Source organism: Silene latifolia, chromosome 11 (genome assembly GCF_048544455.1).
Source record: "Silene latifolia isolate original U9 population chromosome 11, ASM4854445v1, whole genome shotgun sequence".
Classification (NCBI taxonomy): Eukaryota; Viridiplantae; Streptophyta; class Magnoliopsida; order Caryophyllales; family Caryophyllaceae; genus Silene; species Silene latifolia.
In genome coordinates, this window is record NC_133536.1 from 208,821,301 (window position 1) to 208,847,852 (window position 26,552).

The window sequence follows — 26,552 nt, forward strand, 5'->3', positions numbered from 1 at the left end:
TGTTTACTCCACGTGTTTTCTTTACCCTTTAAAAAGTCTGATCTCGAACTACTGTTCCTGGAACAGTTACTTTGCCGTTTATTGACAGTTTTGCCCTTCCTTTTATTCTTTCTTAAGTTTATTCTTATCCCTTCTCTCTGTCTTTTTTTACCTCTCTTTTTCTTCTAAACTCTCTTGGTTGTTCCTCTATTCCTTTGTTTCTCTCTTCTTTTTCTGTTTTCTTTTGTTTATTCTTTTCTTCTCTCATTTGTTCCCTCTGTTCTTAGGACGTGTTGCATGCGTTTTGGGGTGGGGAGAGAAGCATCTAATTAAGCATCTAATTTTTGGTGACAGGTTAATTTCTGATTCTTTCTTTTCTCTTCTTCAATCGCACTCCGCTTAAACTTCATTCACTTGTTTGCTTTGATTTCTTTTGGTTTAATTTTGCTTTGATTTATGTCGTTTGGATCATTTAGATCAATTACTTGTTATTTGTGCCACTTATTTGATGTCATTTTGCTTTGATTTCTGTTTTTTTGATCATTTAATTTAGATGTTATAGTTTTTGGGTTTAATTTTTCTTTGATTTCTGTCGTTTTGATCATTTAGATGTTATATTCTTTTGGTTTAATTTATCGCATTTGATTTATCACTTTTATTGTGTCGATGAGTACGATGTTTACATTTCTATTGAGTATATCATCTTTATAAATTTTGATCATTGATTAATGAAGCTAGGATCAGTGATCTCGATGTGCGGTTGCTATGCGCAACACAGCAAAGCTAGCGGTGAGAGGGTTCACAATGACCGGATTGATTCAGAAAGAGGTGATTACATTGTTTTTGTATATGGTGAAGAGAAGACGGAAAGTTAGTGTTGTTCCGACCTGATCAAAAGGCGTTAAGAATGAAAGACGGGCCTGATAGAATGTGCATGCCTTACCGTTCTGTTGTTCAATTTGGTAATGTTGTCGAACAGACTGCTCTTGCTAACCAGCGTTGGGTATGTTTTTATCATATATGCAACCGATTGTAAAAGTGCGTCTAATGCAAGGCTTCCATGTACGAACTAACACGACTTTGTTGCGCTGAAACAGATTCGTCCGCCAGGAAAGGGGTCCTTATACCTAAGACCTTTGATCCTAGGAACAGGATCGATCCTTGGGCTAACTCAGGCGCCAGAATACACATTTCTCATCTACACTACTCCTGTCAGCAACTATTTGAAAGTCTGTAATCTGGATCTTCCTCTACATACACCAATGGCTTCTATATTTCCGACTAATAAGTTATCATCTAATACTCATTTATCTTCTATCAGGATGGAGTTAACTCCCAGTTGAGTCAGAGTAACAACGCGTACAGCCTGATGCAATTTTTGTGATTCTATAATTGGAGGATACAATACCAAGCAGATATCAATTCAGTGTGCAATAAACTGTTGTCAACATATGTATGTGGCTATTATAAATGGTGAGACGGAAGACCATAAGGGTTAGATTACTGAAATTAACTAAAAGGCTCTCGATTATCTGCCGGGGTTTGGGGCTATATCCGCCAAATAAATAATTTATCAGGTAAATTACTCTGTTTCGGAAACAAGGGAGCTGAAGTTACATGATGTTTTATTATTTTATGTATATCATTTGTTTGACGACGAAAATTGATTGATGTGCTTTCTCAAACAGATGAATGCAGGAGCCGTGATGCTCATTGATATGGTGTTTTGGTTCATACTTGTGCCTTTCCTCTCAACAAAGAACTATGATCTCAACTTTGTGAGCACCTAATCTGTAGCTCAAAACTTTGTGTCAGCTAGGTTGAATAACACTAATTTAGGTTTGGTCATAATGTTATTATTATGAAATGATATTATTTATTTAGCTATTTGTTCGTTTTGTGCACAGGTCGGCCAAAGAGATATGCTGGTGAAGGAGGTCAAGCTTGATGAGCTGATGGCAGGCAAGCTCGCATTGATAAGGCGGGTGGTGAATCCCACATATGATTAACTCGATTGCTCACTTTTGATAAATCAGCTGGTTCTTTGAGCCCCTCTTGGCCAGAACACGGATTTACTCATTATTCACATTTTTTGGAGTATTTGTGCTTATTAGGTCTTTGTGCCTGTAACGGTTAGTCATATTCTCCTTATACACTAACATTTTGCAAAAATTTACCTTAGGATATACATATTAATGAATATGCTAAGGAGGAAATGCGCTATATTATGCGCACATAATTTGATTACCAACATTATAACTTTTATTACAGTGCAAGTTATGTTTCTAAAACCATGATACAATGTTAACTCCAATTGAAGGAAACAAAAGGAGAAAATAAAAACAGTTGTTTTTAATTAATTATGCTCACATAAACACGGTTACAAACATTAGCTTCTATAAATGAATGAGCTTTCTTGTACATTAGAAATTTTGTTTTATATATCATTGTTACTGTTATCCTAAAACATAATGAATCTCTTTCTTAAGAAATTTTGTTTTATATTTCATGTCTTTTCAATGGCTTCATTGAGTGTTTGCTGTTTGCTTACAGTATTAAGTTGAAATCACATAATAAAAATTTAGGATACTTGAATTTGATAAGAATGCTAAACTTGCAGGTTCTCTTGATCAGGCAATGAGGAAAATTGGGTTACTTGGTTTAGACACTATCAGCCATCTTACCTTGGTCGTGTTATATTGCATAATGTAATGGATTACTTTTTATACAAATATTATTCAAATACTTAACACATAAAATTCACAGGTTTCTCTATGGCTACCACAATGTCAAATTGTCAACAACATTTATTCACTCACCCACTGGAGATAAACCAGCCACTCTTGAGGACTGGTAAGCCATCAAAAATAGCTATACTCATTCCTTTTTACAAGGACATAAAAGGTAGCTTGTACAAATGTTCCTTTATATTCACAGCTCGCTTAACTCCTTTAATGGAATGTGAGACACCATATACTTTGTTGCTTTATATCCATCCTCTGTTGAGTCGTGTTTAGTCGAGCATGTCTGAGTAGCATACAGGTAGAGCTCTGATGACCTTTTGTTCACTACGTATCCATTTAAAGCTGTGGACACAAGGTTTTTCGCTTTTCCATTGTGCAATACAAATTCAATTACTGCAGCATAAAACCACTGGTTGCTCTTTGTTTTACAATCATGTTGCAATTCAGCTTTCCCCTTTAGTAAATATCAGTTAGTTTATTTTTTGGAAAAGATAATTCTATCATACATCACGCTGATCAGTACATATTGTTTTCAATAATGCAGGCGCAATCGAAACCAAACCAAACTCACAGAAATGCAGGAACGCATTCTAACTGTACGACGCTCATTCCCAAACAAACAGAAGACAACAATTGCAACACTCTCCAAAAAAAAGGTATCTACTTCATCTGCTGTTACACTTTTTAGATTAGAAAATCAGTAACACATTCTTTAACATCTACCATCAATATAATATCTCACACAGCCACATAACACAATTCAAGATGAGAAGTATATCCTGAAAGTTACAATACCTGAACCAAGCTTGGACAAAGTTAATGCATACCTGGGTTGCTCCAACTGCGGGAAAGGCACAAATACACCGGCAGGAAACATTTACAGCTGCACAAACTGTTCAACATGCGATGCTATTTCATCACCTAGGTAATCATATCATTTCCTAAAAACACATCTAAAGAATAATGTCAAACTTTTACACTCTCACAACAATTTATCTATTATAAAAATCATCAAATACAGGGTGACTCTCAACTGTCAAGTTACTGATGGCACGGGAAACTTAGCAATCACAGCATTCACAACTAATGCAGAGAAGATTTTACGTATGCAGGCACCCGACATTTTCAGAATGAAACACACGGTACATTTCAAAAATAATAGTTTTACACCATTTTAATTTAAAAGTGTCACTTAATATAACATGCAAACTATGTTTACTGAAACTTCAATTTAAGTTTCAATTGCTAGCTAGAGTTAGATTGTTGGATGAATTAATCGCACTAAACTTTCATCTTATGTCTTATTTCCAGAGTATTTATTTATTCTCGCGTGTCTTTTACGTTAGATCTATTTATTTTTCACCCGTATGTTGGAATCGAAAGCATTTGATAACTATAGATTTGCGCAGGCTAAACATGAACTTTTAAGTGTGTTAGTTCACATATTTAGCTAAATTCATCCAGAATACACATTTTTTTAATAGTCAATTCAGAATTTATGAGTTAACGTCTAATAGTGAATTAAAGTGATTATTCCATTTTTCAATGTCTAGACGTTGGAAAAATTACTGACATTAAACCGTCTCTTAGATAGTTAAACAGATTACGTCTTAATGTTTAACTGCACCAAATTTTGTTCTTTGGAAACCGTGCAGGAGGATAATGCAACATTTGAATCAATTAGAAATCTGCTAAAAACATCTCCAATCACGATCGAAGTAGGACCAACTACAACACTTGCGATTAACAACGTTCTACAATGGGCATTAAAGGACGTGGAGAACAACTACCTACAAAACCCAACAGAAGCTGCAGAAAGCGCCAAAGAAAAAGAAGCAATGGATCTCGCTGAACACAACAACTCACACAAAAATTCCAGTGAGAGCACAGAATGCTCCAACAACACACACAAACATGATATCAGCAACAAAGCAAGAATGACTGAGAAAGCAACTGCAATTACAAATGCACCAGCCAGCCCACAAGAACAGCCTGAAACAGAAATTCTGACTACCGAAAAAGACACGCAAAAACTGATTCAGATAAAAATTGAAGGCGCGAAGAAAGCAAATCCAAATGTTACTGCTCCAAATACTGAAGGAAGCAATCCTAACAACCAGCGGAAGATCACTTCACCAAACACTTAAACAACAACATAAATGCAATAAGGTACCCATAAAATGTGTGTATTATAAATTACTGAACTTTTGAGAACACTAGAGCTTACTAAGCTAAGTGTTCTGTTCAAAAGCAACGCACCCCCGCTTTTGATCCAGTATCTATCTAAATCCTTTGCCCTATGAATTAAGGCACATCATCTACTCTCAACCGTTACACTACTGAAACTACAATGTAAACCTTTTGCTATGATGATGTTATAATGTAAATATCTATCTATGTAAATATCTATCTAAATCCCCTGCCCTATGAATCAAGGTACATCATCTACTGTGAACCATTACACTGTTGAAGCTACAATGTAAACCTTTTGCTATGATGATGTTCTAATATAAACATTTTCTTGTAAATATGTACTTTTGTACCTTCTGCTATGATGATGTTCTAATGTAAACATTTTCTTGTAAATATGTACTTTTGCAAGGCAATCTAAAAAAAGGCCACTGTGCAACGTGACATCTACTTGTACAATGCTCAAATTTAAGAAAATTACATATCTAATTTCAAAAAAAAAAAATGCAAAATAAATCATACAAAACAAATACGAAAACAATCCATGCAAATTGGGGCACCGCGCCCGGTAGGGCGCGGTGCAACAACTAGTTTAATAAAAAAAGCGTATGGACTAGCTACTGCAGCCTTTGCTTTGTAAGATACTAGTTTTCCACTTGGTAATAAATAAATTCCAATCCCGCCTATAAAGAGGCCAGATGAGACTAGAGGCGGCAATCATTGACAAGACGCGAGCCCGACACGAAGTTAGGAGGTTAGGGTCAAGAGTCAAAACGTTGTGCGCCATTTAAGTAATTAAGTTGACATAGTGGTGTACACTGGGCTTGGTCGGGCTAGGGGGTTGGACTGTCAATTTGTTGCCCATGCCCAGCACTAAAAAGGGGTCGGGCTGGGCTCCATAATGTCTGTCACGGTCGGCCCATATAGTGTTTTTTTAGCGTTTTTTGAAATTTTAGCGGACCAAGCCGGGTTGGGCCGGAAATTTGGGGTACTGGCCCGGCCCGCGTATAGGGCGATCTGTGCTGGGCTAGAAAAAATCGGCCCATCGATGCGGGCTGGGCTGAACTGGCCCCCACCGTTGAACATCTCTAGGTTGACACGAACCCGGCACGAATAGCTCAAAGTGACTAATATATTTAGGTTGATTCAATAATTTAGCAAAACAACTTAAAAATAAGGATTTTGATTCATCGTTTTTAATAATAAAGATATAAAGCGTAGTTTATTTTATTAGTTGATTGGGTTAAACAGGTTAAGTCGGTTAAAAATGACCTGCTTAAAAATAAATGAGTTAAACATTGGGTTGGGTTATAGAAAAATTAAATGGGTCGGGTTAAGGTTGAGACAAATAACCTATTTATGCTCTACAATTTTAGATTGTGTATGAGATTTATCTATATTATTATTATTATTATTATTATTATTATTACTAACGTTAATTTTCCGAAATTCGCGTTCGTCTTCGTGTTCCATATAAATGGATCATCTATCCTCAAACCCAAACCACTTGGATATCTCATACACTCATAGTCTCATACACATTAACCCTCCCTAACCCAACTCATCTAACTTTTTAAAAGCTCAATCCACCCTTATTTTAACCCATTTATTTTTACCAACTCAATTTCATCTTACCCAACTTGTCTGTCTAACATTTCCTTCCAGCTAGTCTTGCTTGTGACAGGATTATCCCGTCACAAGCTTGTGACCTCTCATTAAAAAAGGGAGAGGGACAAGGTGGAGCACCCCTTATGTGCTTCCACTCAACTCTTAATGGACATTTTTATGAGAGGAAACGGTATCTGTCACAAGTTTGTGATGGATATCGCCGTCACAAATGAGAATCTGCCTTTCCAAATAGCCTGTTCAACCCAAGTATATAAAATGAAAACTTAATAGATATATTCAGATCCGCGAAAGTGGTAATTAAATCCCATAATTTATAGCAATTGTGAGATTAAGCCACATAAGTTTTATTTGTAACAATTAAGTCCCTTAAGTTTTGTCAAAAGTGAAATTCAACCTCTTTTTAAAAATTTCACAAGAATTAAAATAAAATTCATTTTATATTAATATTATAAAATTTATTAAATACTAAAAATTACAATTGGAACTTTATGTTTTTTTACATAATTTATTATTCATTTGTTGAACACATTTACAAAATCTTTAGTAAATTTCTTGTAATTTATATAGTGTTATTCATGCATATATAATAAATTGTCAAAATACTATAGAATTCAAAAAAATAATTCTCAAATTTTAATATAAATAAATGTAAAATTCTAAATTTATTAAAAAGAATTTTTTTATATTTGATAAATTGGATTATAAAATGGTTTTATAATAAGAATTTGGTGAAAATTTATCAATTGGGAGTTAAATTTCACTTTTGATGAAATTTAAGGGGCTTGATTGCTACAAATGAAACTTATGGGACTTAACCTAACAATTGAACAAAATTATGGGGTTCTATTACCACATTCGCGCATTCAAATTCTAGTATTACTTAAACTTACGATGAAAAATATCGTTAAATCACTTCGTTCCATATTGGATTACATTCAATTGTGATACTACTAAAAAAAATACTACGTATTAGATTGTCTAAGTACAATCTCCATCCCAATTATTTATTTGTCTTTAATTAAAATACCTTTGCGAAAAATAAAAACGTCAAACAAATGACTGGAGCAAAGGGAAGTATTAAGTTTAGCACAAATTCTTGTTTGTGACGGCACATATCCGTCACTCTTGAGTGACGGATACCATTTTACCTCACAAAGTACTCACTTTTTCTCTCTCTGCAACACTATTCATGTGGTCCCCTTTCTCCACTAACCCATTTTGTTACCATTTTAACTCACAAAATATCCGCCACAAATGGTAACCCGTCACAAGGGAGACCAATTGTAAGTTTAGATGCAAGAAAAAGATGCACACTACGCTATAACCTTGAAACCACCACCACATATATCTTCAGTTCCCCTTCTCTTTTTTTACTCTCAACAACCCATGTCTTGTACATGTTACAATAGTATTACTGAACCGCGAAGGGTCCGAAGAAGATAAATCAAACGGGATTCGTGAAGGCTCCACATTTAAATCAATATCCAATAATGAACTTAAGCTAGGTGTTAGGTAATTGCAATTCCTAACATCACTTATGATCAACCGTGCAGTGGGTGATACAGCCTTTCCCTTCAATGCCGCAGAAATTTGCACTGAATCTCGCAAATTAAACCATGCATCATTAACATATACCTTCCACGATCCACAACCGACATAACGCTTTCCTATTTTGTTGATCACCATTTGGTCAAGTAAGGGACAACTCCTCAACAAATAGCTAGCAAAAAATAACCAATCTGGTTCAAAACCACCCAACTCCACCTCCTTTAGATTCGCATTGAAATTGTCTACTTGTATCTTCCCTGGAATATTATGCCGTTTGAAATAGTTAATCATCATTGGCAGCTGCAACGGAAAAGAACGAGAAAATTGTTCTTAAATAAAGATAATTCAGCTAGATTCAAGTTCGTAGATTTTCAAACATCAAACATACACATGGGGTCACATCAGCATACATACTATCTTCAGGAATAGCGGTGTATACTCACCTGCACAGAAAACTTCTGCAACAATGGAAAAGCTTTAAGAACTCTAGGAAGCACTTTTTCCAAATCAAAGTTAGAAACATCTTCTTCGAGAGATAGGTTCAATTGCAAAACGCTTTGAAATAATGTGCCAGATTGGGTGGGTAGCTTACTTATCTGAAAACAAAATAACACAGCATTATTAATGAGGTCCTGAAACTGATAACAATAGAAGATAATAGGACAACCTGACAATTTTGAACGCACCACAGAATATGTTCCTTCGAGGAATAGAGTGACAACGCCAGAGGAACGACGAGCAAGGTTTTCTAAGAAATATTGTGCATCATAAATCTCCTTTTCCAAAGGATATACATACACATTCTCCAACCTCGGAGCATTCAAGGAGGAGAAATTCGCTATTACTTCACCAATAAACTCAAGACTTTTCAGGTTCCTGGAATTAATATCAATTTCCCGCACATCTGGACAACTGTCAATCATCAGAAAGTTCAAAGACCATAAATTATAACCGATGCAGAACTTTTCAGGAAGGTTACAGTTTCTTAATCGTAACCATTCAACAGACGAAGCTTCAGAGAGAAAACACTGCCATTGGGCCCCGTCTAGAACCACATAATTTAGATCAAGCTTCACCAATCTCTTAAAGCTGAAGTCACCATATATCTTCAAGATGCAGAAGTCTAGACGCAGGTTCCTCAAATCACGGAATCGGGTAAGGAATGAAGTGCAAATGACATACAGCTCATCACGCTCCAGGTATATTATGGAAGATTTTCTATCTATGCAGATAAACTCAAGCTTAAGACACTCTAAGTCCTTTTCAGCAGCAAAGTTGATCCACTTATCTACATCAGTAGAATATCGCTTATTGTAACAGAATGAAAAGCGAAACTTTGTGATGTTTATATCCTTGTAAAGCTGCAAGACCTGATCCACACTCTCTATGAATTGTTGCTTGTAGTTCTCACATTTCTTCATGTGAAATGGAACTTTACAACCAGACATTACACGCCAATCCAAGTCAAGGTATGGCAAATACAAATTTTTCCAACTTCTAGATAATGTACTCATTCTCACAGCATCTCGTAATGTCAAATGTGCAAGAATATACGACAAGATCTCATCTGGGAGTACACTTATGCGATCTTCCATAGGCTGATCTTCCACAGCCAGAGAAACTGGAATTTGGACAAGCTTTCTATACTCAATCTTGTGAGCATCATGCACCTATATGATAGGATTTCTTAGCTGAGTATACAAATTACAAAGCATTTATCAGGCACAAAAAGTATGTTCATCAAAATGCTTTCCGTTTGTTCTAGTTTTCAGCATGAAAAAATGGGGTATTTTAATAGTGCCCTTAAAGGCTTAAAATACTTCATATTCCTTGGAATACCTGTATGATAATTCGCGTTTCTTACGATAACCTGGGTCAAATTTTCAAGTTTTCTAACGATTGGTAATGTAGTTAGCCCGTAAGCACTAAAATGATTTTTATTTGTTTTATTTGTTAATACTCCATTTAACCCCAACTTAAACTAAACCTCAAGATTAAGGACGAAGATAGTTGACATAGAGATACCTTTTAAACTATGCAAGAAATGGCGTCTAATTTTCTTTTTGTTTGGAACAATGTGAAGTTGTGACATACAACACCAAAAATAGCCTCAAAATGTGTGAAGGGATAAAAGAGATCAAGCCAAAGTATCCCATGGTTCCCCAATCCATGTGGTCTCGATTATAATTTTATGCATAAATTTGTAGCAAATGAACAGATAAAGGGCAGGGACTAGTCCCACGACCCTCCTGCACCAACTCATTATGACAAAAGAGGTCCCCTAATATAGATTAATTTGTTAGGAATAACCCCTGAATAAGGTTTACGAACCAGCAAAAGAATAGCGGAGAAAATGAAGGTATTAGGCAACATATGACATAAAATTGAAGGCAATCGCATGAAGAACTTGCAATTTACCGGTAGTAACTCCACAAAAAGTTCATAAAAGGTAGTTTTCGTACGAATTGTCAAATTCTATTAAAGGTAATTTTTGGCAGGGTAATAGATGGTATTTTTTGACAATAACCCCATCGTCTGTTAGTTACTTTTATCTTTTAGCCAAACTCATCAAAAGATTTATGCCAAAAGAGACAAGAGATATACCTGAACAGATTCCCTACGGTTGTTGTCAACTATCTTTGTAACTTCTTTAGGATAAAGTCCATAAAATTTAGCTACAATTATATCCAAGAAAGCCATCATTTTCCTCCGTGAACAAATTATCACTCTGAAAGGCAATTGAGTTTATTGATTAGAAAGGAAGCTCTAATGAGAAGTTCAAATAATGAAAACTACAATATGCAATCTACATGTTAAAACCCTGTTAGAGGCCGTGAGTTATGATGGTTAACATTACTCAAGGAGTCGAGGCAAATTAAATAAAATTTCCTAACAGAGAGCTACACTTGCTAAAAATTCTAGTAAAATGGTAGACCCTTGGATTGAAATTTAGGTCTACATGTTGAAGACTACTAACAAGTATCTTTCGTGAAGTCAACAAGGTTGCTGACTTGATGGCTTTTGTTAGGACATTCATGTCCAACTCTTTCGAGGTGGTTTGATAGCCGGTGGCTTTAACTTACCTCCCTCATTCGAAAGGATGAGATAGGTTGGTCCTACCCTAGAGGATCAATCTCCGGCTCATGCTAAAAAGAAAACAATTTATATACGCGGCTATCAGTCCCTAGTTTCTAAAATTGAGTCCTTGGCAATTACTCACGGCTACTCTTGAGTCTTGACCAAATAAATCCCACACTCCACTATCCCTGACATTTTCACTTATTGCTATAATGCTATCTCTAAACAACAATTGATCAATGCAAGAACCCACTTGAAAACTATACACCATACTAATCAGCCAAAGATTCCAACTTTAAGGACTAATAAGGACTAATATCTCTGCGGCTCTACGCACCGGAATTTCTACACCTGACGATGAGTCCTTAATTTCTAAGAACCAATCCCTGGCATTTACTAAGCTAAATCCCAAGCCAAAGATTCCAAGTTTATGGAGTAATAAGCATTGGAAGCCAATATCTCAAACAAGAAGATGAAATCACTAAAAAGATATGAACTTTATCAAGTATAAACACCAGAAAAGAGTATGAGATAATCAAAATTAAATGTCAAAAGAGAAATCAATAAAAAAGAAGGAAGAAACAGCACATGTAAACAATCAAATCAAATCAAAAGTGAAATTAAAACAGAAAGATGTGTGGTACCGGCGAAGAGCGGTCGGAGTAAAAACAGATGTCACATGCAAAACCAATTAATAAAAAACACTTTAGGAATGTTTAAGTCTAATCCTTGTGTAAAATTGTTAATTTTCGGTTTCAGATTGATAAGGGAGGTTGGAAAAGATAAATAAGCAAGTTTGTGCGTTTTGTGTGTTTTTATGATTTATTTGTATGTTTATTTATGTTTGTCCTAATTAGAGTTGGTCATGGATGTGGTATTGTGGTGTTATTTCGATCGGGGTCCTTATCCGTCGTGTCGAGCCGAATTTTTGGCCCGGACCAGTCATGGTCAAGCGTGCTTTTCGGCTTTGTCGTGTCGGCCCGATTTTTCGACCACCCACCGTGGCGGAGTGGCCCTTCCTTGGCCTGGTCAAACTTTCCCGGCCCATGAGCTAGGTCGTGTCTGGCTCGTGAACCGGGCCATTGACTTTTTTTTTTTTTAAAATGGTTAGAGTAATGTGTGAGTGACATTTTGTAACATGAACCTTCAAAGTAAGTTACAAAGTACAACACTATTTATGATTTCCCAACACTACACACATATAGCGCCAACTTTAGGGTCAAGTCGTGCCAGGCCCACCTTGCTTGAACGGGCCATGCTCGTCGTGCCTTCGGGTCGGGTCGTGCTGTGCTCGGGCTGGTCCGCTACAGGTTCCCGAACCGTGTCGAGCTCGTGCCGTTCTTGGGCTTCCCATCGTGGCCATGCCCGAATTGCCTACAGTTCTACCACATGTCTACTTTTAGTTCTTTGTTCTGCCCTTACCAAGACAAATTAGGAGTATGAGACGCGCTCTCTTAGTCCTCAGTTTGTTTTTAGTTTCTCAATATTCCATTACCAAGGCAAATTAGGAGTATGGGAGAGAATCTCCAAGTTCTCAATTCTCAGTTTCTCAATAAGTTTGTGAGAGACGATCTCTCTCATATTTTCCAGCAAATTTTTCCACATACATGATCCTCTTCTTTATACATCAATTCCGATCTTGCACTACATTTCTTACAACTTACAAGATAGGTTACTAACCAAGTATTTACAAATCACAATTCACTCTATATAGCGATTAGGAGTATCAAAGTTATATTTGACTTGTATTAATATTTATCGTCCTTTTGAGATGAAGTTCATATATGACTGTTCCGGGTGTAATTCTGAAGCAGTTATTTGTTACCACTCGTGGCTTGTAGAATGACGTCTTTGATTGAATCCTCCTTTGGCCTCTCCTGAAACAATGAACAAACTGAGGGCTCGGCTTTGGCTGAGCGTACTCACTCCGACGCTCAAGTCAGTGAACTTTAAAGAGATAAGTTGCGTGTCACTTGGCGAAGTATATATTGTAGAGAGATAAGGAAGATATTACCAGATTATGAGGTATTTAGGTTATTTTTCGGATCCTTTCCTCAATGAGGGTTGAGGAGTATTTATAGACTTTCACCTTTTGTCACGTAGTGGCCAAGTGGCTAGCAGGTGGAAATACCGTTCTACCCTCGGCCGATGGACCCATGGCAGGCCGGCCGAAGGGTCTTGGATATGAGTACGCGGATATGTGCCCCGGCTGGCTAGTTGCCTGGCCGAGACCCAGGTGACAGGCCGACAGGTTGCGTCGGCTAGGCTGTCCGAGGTGTTGACTTGTGGTGGATATCTTTGACCTGACCTCAATATGTTGACTCGGTCAGCGGGTGCAGAATATGCCCCATCAATTTGCCCCCAGCGTAGTCTATGCCGTGGTATGGGCTCCGATGTGTGTTGAGCGTATATTCTGCGCAAGTAAAAATTTTCTGGCCCCGGCTTCGTCTACCTCGGCTTGGTTCTGCTTAGGCCGCCGTACCGTATCATCCCCCCTCCACATGGATGTGTAAAGGGCATCAAATGTGGAAAAGTAAGTGACGCTGGCCGAGACCGAGGTTGTGAGTGCCGTGTGCTTTTGATTGCCCCCAGCCGGTGCTGTCTAGCTCGGTTGATCAGCGGGCCGTTTGGCAAGTAGATACCAAGGGTCGTGTTGAAGAAGATACGTCGATTGGCATTCTGCCAAGGAGCGTGTTGAGGAAGTTTCGTAACTGTTTGTCGATTGACATTCCACGGCTGCATGCTTGACACGTGGCTCGGCGTTGATTGGTTGACGCTTCATGGGCTTTGCCCTGATTGGTCCGCTTTCGTGGGCTTTGCTCTATAAATAGAGCAGTGTGCCCCTTAAATTTTCCGCACAAAGTTCATTTTCTCCAAAAATTTTCTTCTTTCTTAGATTTTCAAGGGTTTCTTTCTCTTCAAACCTTCAGAATCGTTACTCCGGCGTAGCACTTTTTCTTCAAGGTAAACAAACAAATTTTTCAATTCTTACTTGTTAAGTATTTGTTGTTATGTCTTCTGCTGACGCTGGACCTAGTAACCCTGCGCCAGGGGGCTCCCCGTCGCGTCTTGATGAAGAGGAGGCGCTGGCTGCCGTCCCGATAAGATCTGGGGGCCCCAGGTCTCCGTCTCCTGAGGTTGACGATCAATACATGGATGGTTTCACGGATGATGATGATGATGCTGATGATGGCGGTGATGATTTCGAAAGGACTCATCCTAACGAGGGGAGGCCGCATGTCTTGGATCACGGCGACGCCTGTAAGATCGGACCTGATCGTGCTTGGACCAACAAGTTCGCCAGTTGTTCTGGTTCTGAATTTTTCGAAAATCACTTCTCCTTCGGCAGGGAGTATAGGATTGTCATTCCTCAGGAAGGTCAGGCGGTCTGTTGCCCTCCCAAGGGCCATATAGGCGTATACATCAGACACTTGGGGTATGGACTCCGGTTTCCTCTGGATGAATACGTCATGGCCATAATTAAAGCCATGAACGTCGCCGTGGCCCAACTACATCCGTTGGCCATTAGGACCATAGTTGGGTTTGTGTGGCTTTGTCTTTTCAAGGGGGAGGCCCCAACGGTTAACTTATTCCGCCGGCTTCATCACCTTCGGCCGTCAGCCCCCGGTCGAGTGGGATGGTACAGCGTGCAGACGGAGCCGGGTTACGTCTCCGTTGATAAGCTTTCTTCCTGCAAGGACTGGAAGGCGCGGTGGGTGTACGTTGAGGTTCCGAAGGGTTATCCGTTGCCCCGGTCTTTTCAACACCGCGTCAATTTACGGTGCGAGAGTGAGGGGGAGCGTGACAAATGGGTCTCCCGGAAACACCTTAAAATGGACGCCGCCAAGGTCTACCTTAATGCGGATGAGAAACGGGCGATGAGTCTGTTTGAGGCTGAGAAGGATGGGACGCCGAAGGGATGGATGCCCCCGACGCAGATCATTCTTCAGGACGAGCTGCTCTGCCACGTCGGCCTCATACCGGCCCTGGAACGGGGTGAGTGGGGTCGGTGTGAGGCCCATCTCTGCTTTTAATGAATCTGTCTTTTTGAACTTTGATTTATTTCTTCTACTTAACTCTTGCTTCGTTTCCTTTGCAGACCGTTTTGGCCCGGATCTGTCTGAGGATATCCGCGAGAGAATAGGGCTTGATAAGGACAAGAACGTTGTCAATTTGCATCCTAAGGCCCAGACCCGTGATCGCAGACCGGCGCCAACCGACCTCATGGATCAGCAGCTGAAGGCAATGGATGTAACGGCGGCCCAGGCGAAGGTTGCCAGTAAAATACCGGGCCGAACGCGAAAAGCAAAGTCTTCGGCGGCGACGGCGTCAACTTCAATTCAGCCTCCCATCCCTGCAGTCCAAAAGGAGACGGTGGTGGTCGTCGATATTTCCGAGGAGGAGGTCACCGTGGCAGAGGAATCTCCTCTTTTTCGCAAGAGGAAAGGGGCTGCTTCTGCCGCTGCTGCAGCTACTGCTACCGGGGCCGGCAAGGAAGTGGGGCCAGCTGGCCCTCCGCCTAAGAAACTCAGGACTGGTACGGATCTAACCTGTGGCTCAGATTTAGCCGGTTCATTAGACGTTCCTGATGACAGACTCTCCGGCCTGTCAATGACTGTTGACATGGATGCTCTGTTTAAATTTTTTGTTGATCAACCGCCGCCGTCTACCGGTCCTACTGAACGGCGTGCTGAGAAGCGATCTGCGCAGACGGGTGGCAAAGATGACACCGTCGTTTCCTCCTTCCCGAAGCCTACCCCCGCCCAGATTAGGTCGGAGGGCCTAAGTTTGTCCAGGATGGTGGCGAAGTGGGCTGATGTGGCCGGTGCTCATATGATGGAGCAGGAAAAAGTCATGGCTGAAGTTGCCCCACAGCTTGAGCAGCTCAGGCTTGAGCTCGCTGCTGCGAAGAAGGAAGCTGAGGGGGCCAAGGCTGAGGCTGAAAAGGCGGTCCTTGCTGAGCAAAAACTTAGGGAGGACGCTGAAAAGGCGGTCCTTGCCGAGAGAGCCAAGGTCGAGGCCGCGGATGCTGGTGCCGCTAAGTTGCTGGAGGAGCGTGACCAGGTTCAGGCTGTTGCTGACTTCAATGCCAAGAAGAGGGACGAATGGAAATCCATGTTCCAGGCCCAGGGGAAGGTGCTTCGGAATATGCAGGCTATCATTGCCCAGAGGGAGTTGGACATCGAGACGCTCCAAACCGTCGTCCTCCCTAACATGTGCGCCCAATACCGAGACTTGGCCGAGGACGCCGCTAGAGAAGTGATCGGGGAGCTCTTTCCTGAGGGCTCCTTCCCGTGGGAAAAATTTGATGAGCTGTTTGATGATAAGCTCGATGCTAAGGCGAAGGCCGCGGAGGCGAAGGCCGTTGAGGAGGCAAGGGTGAAGAAGGAGGAAGAAGAGGCTGCGGAGAAGGCGGCCCATGCTGAGAAGGCGAAGGCGGCCAAGGAGGAAGCTGAGAGGGCAAGGGCAGCTGAGGCTGCTGAGGCTAAAGCTGCCCAGACAGTTTCTGGGTTTCCTACCAAAGACGATGCTGCTGATGTCGCCGGTGGCGAGCAGCAACAGGCATAGGGAGACGGGCGGTCGTCACCAGGTTCACCCGGCATCTCGGATAGTTTCAGCTGTTCGGGGGCCAATTATTAAGCCTTTCCTCCCTGCCACCTTTTGGCGCTTCAAATGATATGTCTGTAACCTTTTGTTCTTCTTTTCCTTGTTTTTTGTAAAACTTTGGTAGGTTGTGTTTTGGCTTATCCCTATGGGGACGGCCGTCGTCTGCATTCTCCTTACTTGTAATCATTTTCAATAAAGCTTGTTTATTGGCCCTCGGCTTTGCCGGGGCTTTGATCACGATTTTTCACTTGTCTTCTTACGTTATTAATTGAGCGCTTTTTTTTTGTTTTTACCTTCGGCCTGGCCGAGGCAGTTAGAATGCGTATCTCAACTGTGCTTAACGTTTTCTAAACATGTTGGCATGTTGGTCGCTTCCTCTTTCACTCTCGGTCAAGCCGAGGCGTCAAATTTGCGCTTCCCAACCGCCGCTGTGAACATGTTAGCGTATCGACCGTTGTGTCCCCTGCCAGGCCTTCGATTGGCCGAGGCGGCTAGAGGTTACGGCTCGACAGCGTTCGTATCTGTAGACATATTGATCGCTTCCTCTGCCAGGCCTTCGGTTGGCCGAGGCGGCTAGAATTGCGTCTCAACTGTACTTATACGTTCCTAAGGCATGTTGGTCGCTTTCGCGAGTATCAACTGCGTAGGTAGTGACTGCCGCGGCGTCTACTTCTTGGGGTGACTGCCCGGCTTGGGCCGTGGCGTCTACCTCGATATGACTACGGAGGGGATAAACACTTTGATGGAAAACTTGGATGGTTCTTCATTAAATATAAACATGCGTTGGGGTGCCAACAATAGTTTTGGACACCTCCGCCGCTATACAAAGTATTTCCTGAGGTTGTCGGTGTTCCAATGGCTCATCAAAGGCACACCCTCCATGTCTGTCAGCCGGTATGTACCCGGCCTCATTTCTTCAACCACTTTGTAGGGACCCTCCCAGTTGGCCGTCAATTTACCATGAATGTTTCCTTTGTTGGTGGCGGCCGACTTTCTTAGGACCAGATCCCCTACTTTTAAGTCCCTTTTGTGGACTCTTCGGTTGTAGGCTCTTCTCATTCGGTTTTGGTATACTGCCAAGTTGAGGCGTGCTGTATCTCGGCTTTCTTCGACCAGGTCTAGGGAGATCCTCAGACCTTCCTCATTTTCAACTGGGTTAAAGGTGGCCGTTCTGAATGTCGGCACCGCTGCTTCAATTGGTAGGACTGCTTCAGACCCGTAGACTAAGTGGAATGGACTGTACCCCGTTGCTTCTTTCTCCGTGGTCCGAAGGGACCACAGGACGCCGGGTAGTTCATCGGCCCATCTTCCCTTTAGGTCTTCAACTTTCTTCTTCAAACCGTTGAGGATTGTTTTATTGGCTGCCTCCGCCTGCCCGTTGTTCCGGGTGTAATTCCGAAGCAGTTATTTGTTATCACTCGTGGCTTGTAGAATGACGTCTTTGATTGAATCCTCCTTTGGCCTCTCCTGAAACAATGAACAAACTGAGGGCTCGGCTTTGGCTGAGCGTACTCACTCCGACGCTCAAGTCAGTGAACTTTAAAGAGATAAGTTGCGTGTCACTTGGCGAAGTATATATATTGTAGAGAGATAAGGAAGATATTACCAGATTATGAGGTATTTAGGTTATTTTTCGGATCCTTTCCTCAATGAGGGTTGAGGAGTATTTATAGACTTTCACCTTTTGTCACGTAGTGGCCAAGTGGCTAGCAGGTGGAAAGACCGTTCTACCCTCGGCCGATGGACCCATGGCAGGCCGGCCGAAGGGTCTTGGATATGAGTACGCGGATATGTGCCCCGGCTGGCTAGTTGCCTGGCCGAGACCCAGGTGACAGGCCGACAGGTTGCGTCGGCTAGGCTGTCCGAGGTGTTGACTTGTGGTGGATATCTTTGACCTTGCTCAATATGTTGACTCGATCAGCGGGTGCAGAATATGCCCCATCAATGACAAACACTAAATAACCCGATATACTATAATTTACAATGTATAAACTATATCGAGCTTACTTATCAAGTAAGTATATCAAAATCAAAACAAGAGAAAAGGAATATTGTCACCCCTTATACAATTCCAACTTTTTCATTGGACTTCCCTATATTAACTTTTCTATCGAAGGACTGGACCAATTATATACAACTGTGCTAGATGCTTTTATGTGACATTTGGATAATTTTAAGACCAAGTTTCTTTGTATAAATACAAAGTCCCATGTCTTCCAACTAATGTAAGTACATACTTTGCTGCTATATCCTACAAAAAATGGGTGCACTCGACTACCTTGCCAACTTTTGCACTGTCACCCCAATAAGGCGCAAACGCAAACCATTGCAGGTAATAATCATCTTCCTTTATTCCCAACTCATCCTACACACTATTATCTCCGTTCACAACCTCATCATATTATACTATATTCTGTTGTTTTGTTTTCTCGTTTCTTGTCTATCTTAAATGGTTTAGATTAAGACGACGATTTTTATTGTTGTCGTCGTTGTTGTTGTTGTTGTTGTTGTAACAGACGGTTGAGATCAAAGTGAAAATGGATTGCGATGGTTGTGAACGCAAAGTTAAAAATGCCGTCTCCTCTCTAAAAGGTTCATATTCTTTTTGCTATATCCTTGACTTTAATTCTGATTATATACTTCGAAAAAATTGAACTGAAATGAGCTCAATTGAACTGATATCGACTAATGAATAAAAATATGCATGCATGACTATCTATATATTAGGAGTACTAAAAGTAGTCCAACCAGTGGCAGATTTAAGGGGGTTATGTAATGTTAGCAGAGGTGCTCATCTCTGCTGGCCAATCAATGAAAAATTCGAAAGTTTTGGTTAAAATTTCAAATTTCTCAAGTTTACGTTATGAAACCATTACTTGTTCACCCTGAGTCCGACATTGATTGTTTTGGTGTTGATGTAGGTGTAAGATCGGTAGAAATAAGCCGGAAGCAAAGCAAGGTGACAGTAACAGGACATGTTGATCCAAAGAAGGTATTGAAGAAAATAAAGGACACGGGGAAGAAAAGAGCAGAGTTTTGGCCATATATTGAACATAATTTAGTAGCATATCCATATGTTGCCGGAGCATATGATAAAAGAGCACCTTCTGGTTATGTAAGAGATGTTGTTCAAGCTTATCCTACTTATCATTTACCTCAAGAGAATATCTCTACTCTTTTTAATGATGATAACCCTAATGCTTGTACAATTATGTAATAATTATTCGAGCTTCATGTACCATTCCTACGTTACTACTATGATGTGAAAATTTCAGGAAATTAATTATTTTGTTGGTATGAAATAAATGAGCTAGGTATAAGACAAGTGCATATAGTGTACCTATCGTCGACAACACTTCGTCTCTAAACGATAAGAAATGGCCTTACTCACCTAAAATCATTAGAAACGTGAAAATAGTTTTCTTACTAAGTTTGCACACGGTTTTGTTTAAGAAGGCAATATCTGTTTTAATAGTAAAACACATCCAAATAGATATTATATGTACTCCTATATGATAAGGAATTAAGGTGGTTGTCTAGAAATAGCAAAAAGTTTGTTTTATTATCATCAACTGAGTAATTGAATCAGTTTTATTATTAAAGTAAGTATTGTCCTATTAAGCAAGATTAGCTGTAAGTAGTGGCGGATTTAGGGGGTTAGCAGGGGCGCTCGTTCTCGCTGAACATTGAAAAGTCCCGAAAGTTTTAGCATTTTCGAATTTTTTTCGCGTTTGCCTTGTTACATTACTTGTTCACCCCATTGAACTTTTTCGCCGCCCCTAATCGTCAATTTTAGCTTCGCCACTGGCTGGCTGTATGTTATGACTTATGACAATATTACATGCACGAGTCCAATCCAAAGCATGTTCAATTTAAAGAAAGTAGAAACTAAAACTTTTTTATAATTTTATTGTGATCTTTAATTTGAGCTTTTGAAGATGATAAGCTTACTTTTTCTTGATCATGTTTGATTTTATGAAAGTGATATATGTATAAAACAATAATGCATTCTTTTCAATTTTTATAGTATTAAATTAAATAGGATATGAACAGGTGAGAACAATGAGAGAAAGCAAATTAAAAGAGAAGCATAGTAAAAATAAATAGCACAAATGTATGTAGAATAGTGGGTATCTTTGAACTAATCGAATGAGGACAACTCTTGAAGAGAAAAAGATTGCGAAAATGGTGGCTTTAATTACATGACAATCACAACCAATTACTACAAACTTTTTCTTTGTGCCTCCTACAATTTTGGATCATTAGTTTACACTCTTGTGACTTTGTGAGTATTGCCACATAAAGTGTAACACTATTCTTCTATTCATATTAGGTTGAGTTTGGACTATCAACCTCTTACAACAATGCTAACATGAGATATGAAATACATAAAATTATGATTCTCCTAGATTTTTCCACAATCTACGAAAGTCTTTTTTCGGACAAAATCACAATCTACGCCTCATACTTAAAGTTGTGTACATCTACGAAAGTCTTTTTTCCGACAAAATCACAATCTACGCCTCATACTTAAAGTTGTGTACATAATTTGTAGTATTTTCTTAATTTTATTTCCTTCCAAATTAATTTTGAGTTTACTGAATGGTAGATGGCCCTTCGAGAGCTTAGGCAAACCTTCGTTAGAACAAAAATGTTTTTTGGTTAAGAAATGAGGCTAAAGGCGAAATGATAACATATATTGTATATTTGTATATTATTAAATGAAGCCCTATGATCAGTTTACAAGTCGAATATCTCGTGTTCAGTAAATAGTAGATCGATAGTCATTCGACAGCTTAGACAAACATTCATTAGAACAAGATTTTTTTTTTTTTTTAGAAAACGACACTCAAGGCGAAATGATAACAAATATGGATATTATTGGAGGAAGGCCTGTGATAAGCTTACAAGTAATGCTCAGAGTATATGGAAGTTGCTTTCAAGAGAACAAAGCATGTGCATGTTTGTAGGAAAGCAAACAGACCAATTTCAAGTGATGGTCAAGTCATACCCACATGACAATATGTCACTTAATCTCTAGGATATAACCTCCTACAAAAGTACTTTTCTAGCTACTTTGACTTCCTTTTGTTTTATTGAATTATTATTCTTCTCCTTTTCAATTACAAGATCTTATATACTTACTTATAATTTATAAGCTTAAATTTGAATAATAATTGTAAGGTCTAATTATATTAAGAACCCCCAAGCAAGGTCAATTAGGGAGGGTCAATTTGTGAAAGGTCACCTTAATCCACATTTAAGCAAAAGATTAGGGTGACCCAAGAGTTGAAAAGGTGAGAAGAGGTTAATTGATGACCTTCACTTGCTCAAATTGACCCAAGGATTGACCTTACATGTGTCAAATTGTAATTGGTTACAATATTTAAAATCCAATAAAAAAAAGAAAACTAATACGAAGTATATTAACATTAAAAGTACAAAGAGTACAAAGGCCTAGAAAATAGTCTGCCCAAGTGCCAAAAGCGTCAAGAACGATTCGTAGAAATTCATGGTGAAATTCGTGATTATGCCACTCATATTGCTCTGAAAAATGATCTCATTGAGCATATTTGGTAAAACTTTCTGATGGGGCATATTCTGCACCGCTGACCAAGTCAACATATTGAACGAGGTCAAAGATATCCACAGCAAGTCAACGACTTAGACCGCCTAGCCGATGCAGCCCATCGGCCTGCTAGCCGGGTATCGGCATGGCAACCCGCCAGCCGGGGCACATATCCGCGTACTCACATCCAAGACCCTCGGCCGGCCTGCCGTAGGTCCATCGGCTGAGGGTAGAACGGTCTTTCCACCTGATCAGCCACTTGGCCACTTGGTCACTACGTGACAAAAGGTGAAAGCCTATATATACTCCTCAACCTTCATTGAGGAAAGGATCCCACAACTTAACCTAAATACACTATTCATCTGGTAATATCTCCCTCATCTCTCTACAATACATACCTAGCCAAGCAACACAACTTAATCCTTTGAGTTTGCTGACTTGAGCGTCGGAGTGAGTACGCTTGGCACAAAGCCAAGCCCTCAGTTCGTTCATTGTTGCAGGAGAGGCCGAGAGGAACGATAAGGACAAGAAGAATCCAACCAAAGACATTACTCTACAAGCCACGGGTGGTAACGATACTTGCTCGGAATTACACCCGAACAATTGGCGCCGTCGTCGTGGGAAACGACACTAGAAGCTAGTCACATTCATTCCCAAAAAAAAAAAAAAAAAAAAAAAAAAAAAAAAAAAACCAACAAGAACCCACCCAAAAAGCTAAGAAAATGTCGAAACAACAAGATGCAGTCGTAACTGACGAAACCGCATTTTACCAAGATGATACTTTCAACAATTCTGGAGTCATACAGCCCGCCACCGGCGGTGTAATCCAACCGGAGTTCGGGATGCCACCAATACCCGACACGCCGCTGCCAGCCAACCAGGTCACCATCATGGGACATATGGTTGACGTAGCAAAGCTGAAAATGCTCCTGGACCTAATTAGTAATACGCCCGCTCACACTGTCACGCCGACAAGAGCGGCGGAAACTGTCCGGGAGACCAGGGCCCAAAATGTGACTCCGAAAAATTTGAACGGAGCACTAGGAGAAGCCGACCCAGTCAAGACGCCGGGGGAGCCCAAAGTGGGCGCGGCAGACCTAAGTCCTTCCCGCACTCGTGGGAGGACAGCGTCCCCGCCACACGAACGAGGCTCACCCCGGAGGAGCCAGAGAAGTCCAACTCAGCAGAGTTGGAGAAGAAGCCCGAGTCGAAGAAGGAGCCCCTCCCGTCACGTGGGAAGAAGCCAGGTTAGGGACGAAAGGAGCCGATCGCCGCGTATCGTTCGACACATGGTTAGACAGCCCCTCAGCGCCTACGTCCTAGAAGTCCCGGTGCCGAACAAGCTCAAGCTGCCACCTCTGTCATACAAGGGAGATGGTGACCCAGTCGACCACGCTGAGGCTTTCGAGTCTTACATGTCGGTATGGGAGCAGCCCGACGAGGTCTGGTGCCGAATTTTCCCAACAACTTTGCATGGGATGGCTCAGAGTTGGTACAAAGGGCTTCCTGACGGCTCGGTGTACTATTACGCCGACCTGAAGGACGCTTTCCTAGCCCAGTACTCCTGCAACAAGAGAAGGGCCGTAGAGACATCTGACCTCCTGACTATCCGACAGGAGGGGGGCGAGTCTCTCCGGAGCTACGTGAAGAGGTTTGACGAAAAGGTCCAGCAGATTCGAGAAATCAATCCCGAGCTGGCGGCCTTCGCGCTGATGAAGGGCCTCCCGAAGGGAGATTTAAAAAATGAGCTCATCAAGTGCGGAGGCCTGAGCATGGACGCCGCCAGGAAGTTGGCCGACCAGGCCATCAAAGTAGAAGACTATCACAAGGCCTGGGTAGGCCCCAGCGAAGCCGAGCGCCCAGGGGAAAGACGCCGTGGCAACAACAGGTCACGGTCCGATGAAAGACGCCGTAAGAATGATAGGACACGGTCAGACAAGCCTGCCTGGAAACACAGCCCGGCGGATACCCGGGGGAGCTCGGGAACGTACTACAAAAAACAGTACGAAAATCACACCCCTCTGGTTATATCAGCCGCCGAAGTTTTCGCTTTGAGTAAGAACGAGGGCCGAAATGGGAGAGACCCCCTAGGCCGAGGAGTGACGGTGACACGAGCCAATCGCAAGTACCACGCCACACCGACACCTTACCAACGATTGCCGACACCTGAAGGATGCCATTGAGGAATTGATCCGAAAGGGGAGCCTCGGCAAATATGTTGCCAAAGGCCGAAAACCGACACCGGCGGATCGAACAATGAAAGTCCACCGCCGAGCGGTTAGGAGTAGTCAACGTCGTCATCGGCGACAAAGAAAAGCGGCGGTCCGCTCATGAGCACAAACGGCCCCAGGATGAGCCTCATCCGGCCATCAACTTTGTGCCCAACACAGCAACCCCCGCTTCCAGCATCCCAGACATGACCATTGGACAAGCAGATTACGATGGAGTCGCCGCTTTTCATAGCAGCCCACTTACAGTCCGCCTGGACATAGCCAACCATTTGGTGAAGCGATGCCTGATTGACACGGGCGCCTACACAAACGTTATGTACAGAGAATGCTTTCTCGGCCTCGGATCGAGGATCGAAGATCTGAACCCCCGCACCGACCCATTGTACGCCTTTTCTGGGACGGTGCGGTACCCCGGGGTCGGTTAGATTGCCGGTGAAATTTGGCGAGGGGAATACAGCCAAAAGCGTTATGTCTGAATTCATAGTCATCGACGGCGTGTCCGCCCACAACGTTCTCGTAGGCCGGATCACTTTGAGCGAGATCGACGCTGTGGTATCCATCAGGGCCCTAACACTGATATATGTCTCGGACCGGGGGGAAGCGCAGAAGCTCACCTCGAAAAACGAAGACCCCGATTTATGGGAGGTTCACGCTAATAGCTCGAAGGGCGACATCGTTATTATCAGCCCAAACGGAGACGTGTTTGAGCACGCCCTGAAGCTTACCTCATTGGCCTCGAACAGTGAATCCAAATACGAGGCGGTAATAACCGGAGTTAAGCTAGCTAAAGCCGCCGGAGCAGAGCGTATCGTAGTGATGACGGACTCACTTTTAGTGACCAACCAGATCAAGGGCGAGTGCGAAGCCCAGGACTATGGGGCAATCGTATCCGGTGAGGGTGAGAGCCGTCGCTTCGAACTAAAAACCTTCCGGATACAGTACACCCCCAGATCCGGGAACGACCAGACCATCGGCATGGTCGAAAAAGCAGAGACCGAGGAGGTAGAGATTGACCCAGGCCGCAACATAACAATCGGTGTCAACCTGGAACCAAAATTCAGAACCGACCTCCTGGATCTGCTAAGGAAAAATAAAGATGTTTTCGCATACTCGGCGGCCGAAATGCCAGGCGTGAGCCGGGAGGTGATTGTTCACAAGCCGAACGTGCTCCCCGCCGCCGCCCGATCAAGCAAAGAATGAGGAACTCCTCCGCCGAGAAGGACGACGCCATCAAAGCCGAAGTAGATAAATTACTAGAGGCAGGTTTTATCATGCCTTGTACCTATCCCGAGTGGTTAGCCAACGTTGTAATGGTGAAGAAGTCATCGGGGGCATGGAGAATGTGTGTGGACTTTACAAACCTTAATAAAGCATGCCCCAAAGATTGTTATCCCTTGCCTCGAATAGATAGTTTGATCGACGCCACGGCGGGCTACACCATGCTGAGCCTACTGGACGCCTTCTCGGGATATCACCAAGTGTTTATGGCCGAAGAAGACATGCCTAAATGTGCATTTATCACCGCCAACGGCACATACATGTACAAAATGATGCCGTTTGGTTTGAAGAACGCCGGAGCAACGTACACGAGGCTGGTGGACAAAGTGTTCCAAAACCAAAAAGGGCGAAACATTGAGGCTTACGTCGACGATGCTATTGTAAAAAGCAAATCCGACAAGAGCATCCGGCCGACTTACACGAAACATTTTGTTCGCTAAGGAAATACAAGATGAAGCTCAACCCGATGAAATGCAACTTCGGTGTCCGGGCAGGTAAATTTCTTGGTGTACTTGTCAGTGCCAGAGGCATAGATGCCAACCCAGACAAAGTCCGAGCAATCCTAGACCTGCCGGAACCAAGGAATCGAAAAGAGGTTATGATGCTGACCGGGAGGATGGCGGCTCTCGCCCGTTTCATCTCCCGGTCAGCCGACAAGAGCACCCCATTCTTCAAGGTGTTAAAAGGAAATAAAGACTT

The 26,552-nt window shown here is 41.8% G+C and overlaps 4 protein-coding genes across 8 annotated transcripts; 3 read left to right on the plus strand and 1 right to left on the minus strand.

Annotated features, from left to right (window-relative positions):
* Nucleotides 1-168: 168 nt before the first annotated feature.
* LOC141612512 (branched-chain-amino-acid aminotransferase 3, chloroplastic-like) lies at nt 169-1,976 on the plus strand. The gene is made up of 6 exons (XM_074431312.1): nt 169-333; nt 714-982; nt 1,077-1,208; nt 1,301-1,556; nt 1,668-1,757; nt 1,887-1,976. Exons 2-4 carry the CDS (start codon nt 887-889, stop codon nt 1,361-1,363), a joined length of 291 nt encoding a protein of 96 aa, XP_074287413.1. The 5' UTR covers nt 169-333; nt 714-886; the 3' UTR covers nt 1,364-1,556; nt 1,668-1,757; nt 1,887-1,976.
* A 719-nt stretch (nt 1,977-2,695) lies between these two features.
* On the plus strand, nt 2,696-5,253 carry LOC141612511 (uncharacterized). The gene is made up of 5 exons (XM_074431311.1): nt 2,696-2,832; nt 3,268-3,379; nt 3,470-3,648; nt 3,745-3,865; nt 4,379-5,253. Exons 2-5 carry the CDS (start codon nt 3,299-3,301, stop codon nt 4,868-4,870), a joined length of 873 nt encoding a protein of 290 aa, XP_074287412.1. The 5' UTR covers nt 2,696-2,832; nt 3,268-3,298; the 3' UTR covers nt 4,871-5,253.
* Nucleotides 5,254-7,888: 2,635 nt separating this feature from the next.
* On the minus strand, nt 7,889-11,999 carry LOC141612513 (F-box/FBD/LRR-repeat protein At1g13780-like). 5 transcript variants are annotated; one of them, XM_074431317.1, is made up of 5 exons: nt 11,813-11,999; nt 10,695-10,818; nt 8,777-9,760; nt 8,534-8,686; nt 7,889-8,347 (listed from the first exon to the last, which is right to left on the minus strand). In XM_074431317.1, exons 2-5 carry the CDS (start codon nt 10,791-10,793, stop codon nt 8,333-8,335), a joined length of 1,251 nt encoding a protein of 416 aa, XP_074287418.1. In that variant the 5' UTR covers nt 10,794-10,818; nt 11,813-11,999; the 3' UTR covers nt 7,889-8,332. The 5 variants fall into 5 exon arrangements, with proteins under 5 accessions (XP_074287418.1, XP_074287414.1, XP_074287415.1 ...); XM_074431313.1 differs by having other exon boundaries at nt 7,889-8,390; XM_074431314.1 differs by lacking the exon at nt 11,813-11,999 and adding an exon at nt 11,506-11,783 and having other exon boundaries at nt 7,889-8,390.
* A 6,949-nt stretch (nt 12,000-18,948) lies between these two features.
* LOC141615422 (heavy metal-associated isoprenylated plant protein 21-like) lies at nt 18,949-20,058 on the plus strand. The gene is made up of 3 exons (XM_074433787.1): nt 18,949-19,107; nt 19,292-19,367; nt 19,697-20,058. Exons 1-3 carry the CDS (start codon nt 19,036-19,038, stop codon nt 19,990-19,992), a joined length of 444 nt encoding a protein of 147 aa, XP_074289888.1. The 5' UTR covers nt 18,949-19,035; the 3' UTR covers nt 19,993-20,058.
* Nucleotides 20,059-26,552: the final 6,494 nt, after the last annotated feature.

What these genes read in the sequence shown, in the direction of transcription:
- LOC141612512 (XM_074431312.1), top strand. Translation starts at nt 887, where the DNA reads ATGAAAGACGGGCCTGATAGAATGTGCATGCCTTACCGTTCTGTTGTT. An exon ending in CTCTTGCTAACCAGCGTTGG is followed by an intron (nt 983 to 1,076) that starts GTATGTTTTTAT and finishes GCGCTGAAACAG; the next exon opens with ATTCGTCCGCCAGGAAAGGG. An exon ending in CTGTCAGCAACTATTTGAAA is followed by an intron (nt 1,209 to 1,300) that starts GTCTGTAATCTG and finishes ATCTTCTATCAG; the next exon opens with GATGGAGTTAACTCCCAGTT.
- LOC141612511 (XM_074431311.1), top strand. Translation starts at nt 3,299, where the DNA reads ATGCAGGAACGCATTCTAACTGTACGACGCTCATTCCCAAACAAACAG. An exon ending in CAACACTCTCCAAAAAAAAG is followed by an intron (nt 3,380 to 3,469) that starts GTATCTACTTCA and finishes TATCTCACACAG; the next exon opens with CCACATAACACAATTCAAGA. An exon ending in TTTTCAGAATGAAACACACG is followed by an intron (nt 3,866 to 4,378) that starts GTACATTTCAAA and finishes GAAACCGTGCAG; the next exon opens with GAGGATAATGCAACATTTGA.
- LOC141612513 (XM_074431313.1), bottom strand. Translation starts at nt 10,793, where the DNA reads ATGATGGCTTTCTTGGATATAATTGTAGCTAAATTTTATGGACTTTAT. An exon ending in TCGAAGGAACATATTCTGTG is followed by an intron (nt 8,687 to 8,776) that starts GTGCGTTCAAAA and finishes TTTTGTTTTCAG; the next exon opens with ATAAGTAAGCTACCCACCCA. An exon ending in TGCAGAAGTTTTCTGTGCAG is followed by an intron (nt 8,391 to 8,533) that starts GTGAGTATACAC and finishes TTTCCGTTGCAG; the next exon opens with CTGCCAATGATGATTAACTA.
- LOC141615422 (XM_074433787.1), top strand. Translation starts at nt 19,036, where the DNA reads ATGGGTGCACTCGACTACCTTGCCAACTTTTGCACTGTCACCCCAATA. An exon ending in GCAAACGCAAACCATTGCAG is followed by an intron (nt 19,108 to 19,291) that starts GTAATAATCATC and finishes TTGTTGTAACAG; the next exon opens with ACGGTTGAGATCAAAGTGAA. An exon ending in TGCCGTCTCCTCTCTAAAAG is followed by an intron (nt 19,368 to 19,696) that starts GTTCATATTCTT and finishes GTGTTGATGTAG; the next exon opens with GTGTAAGATCGGTAGAAATA.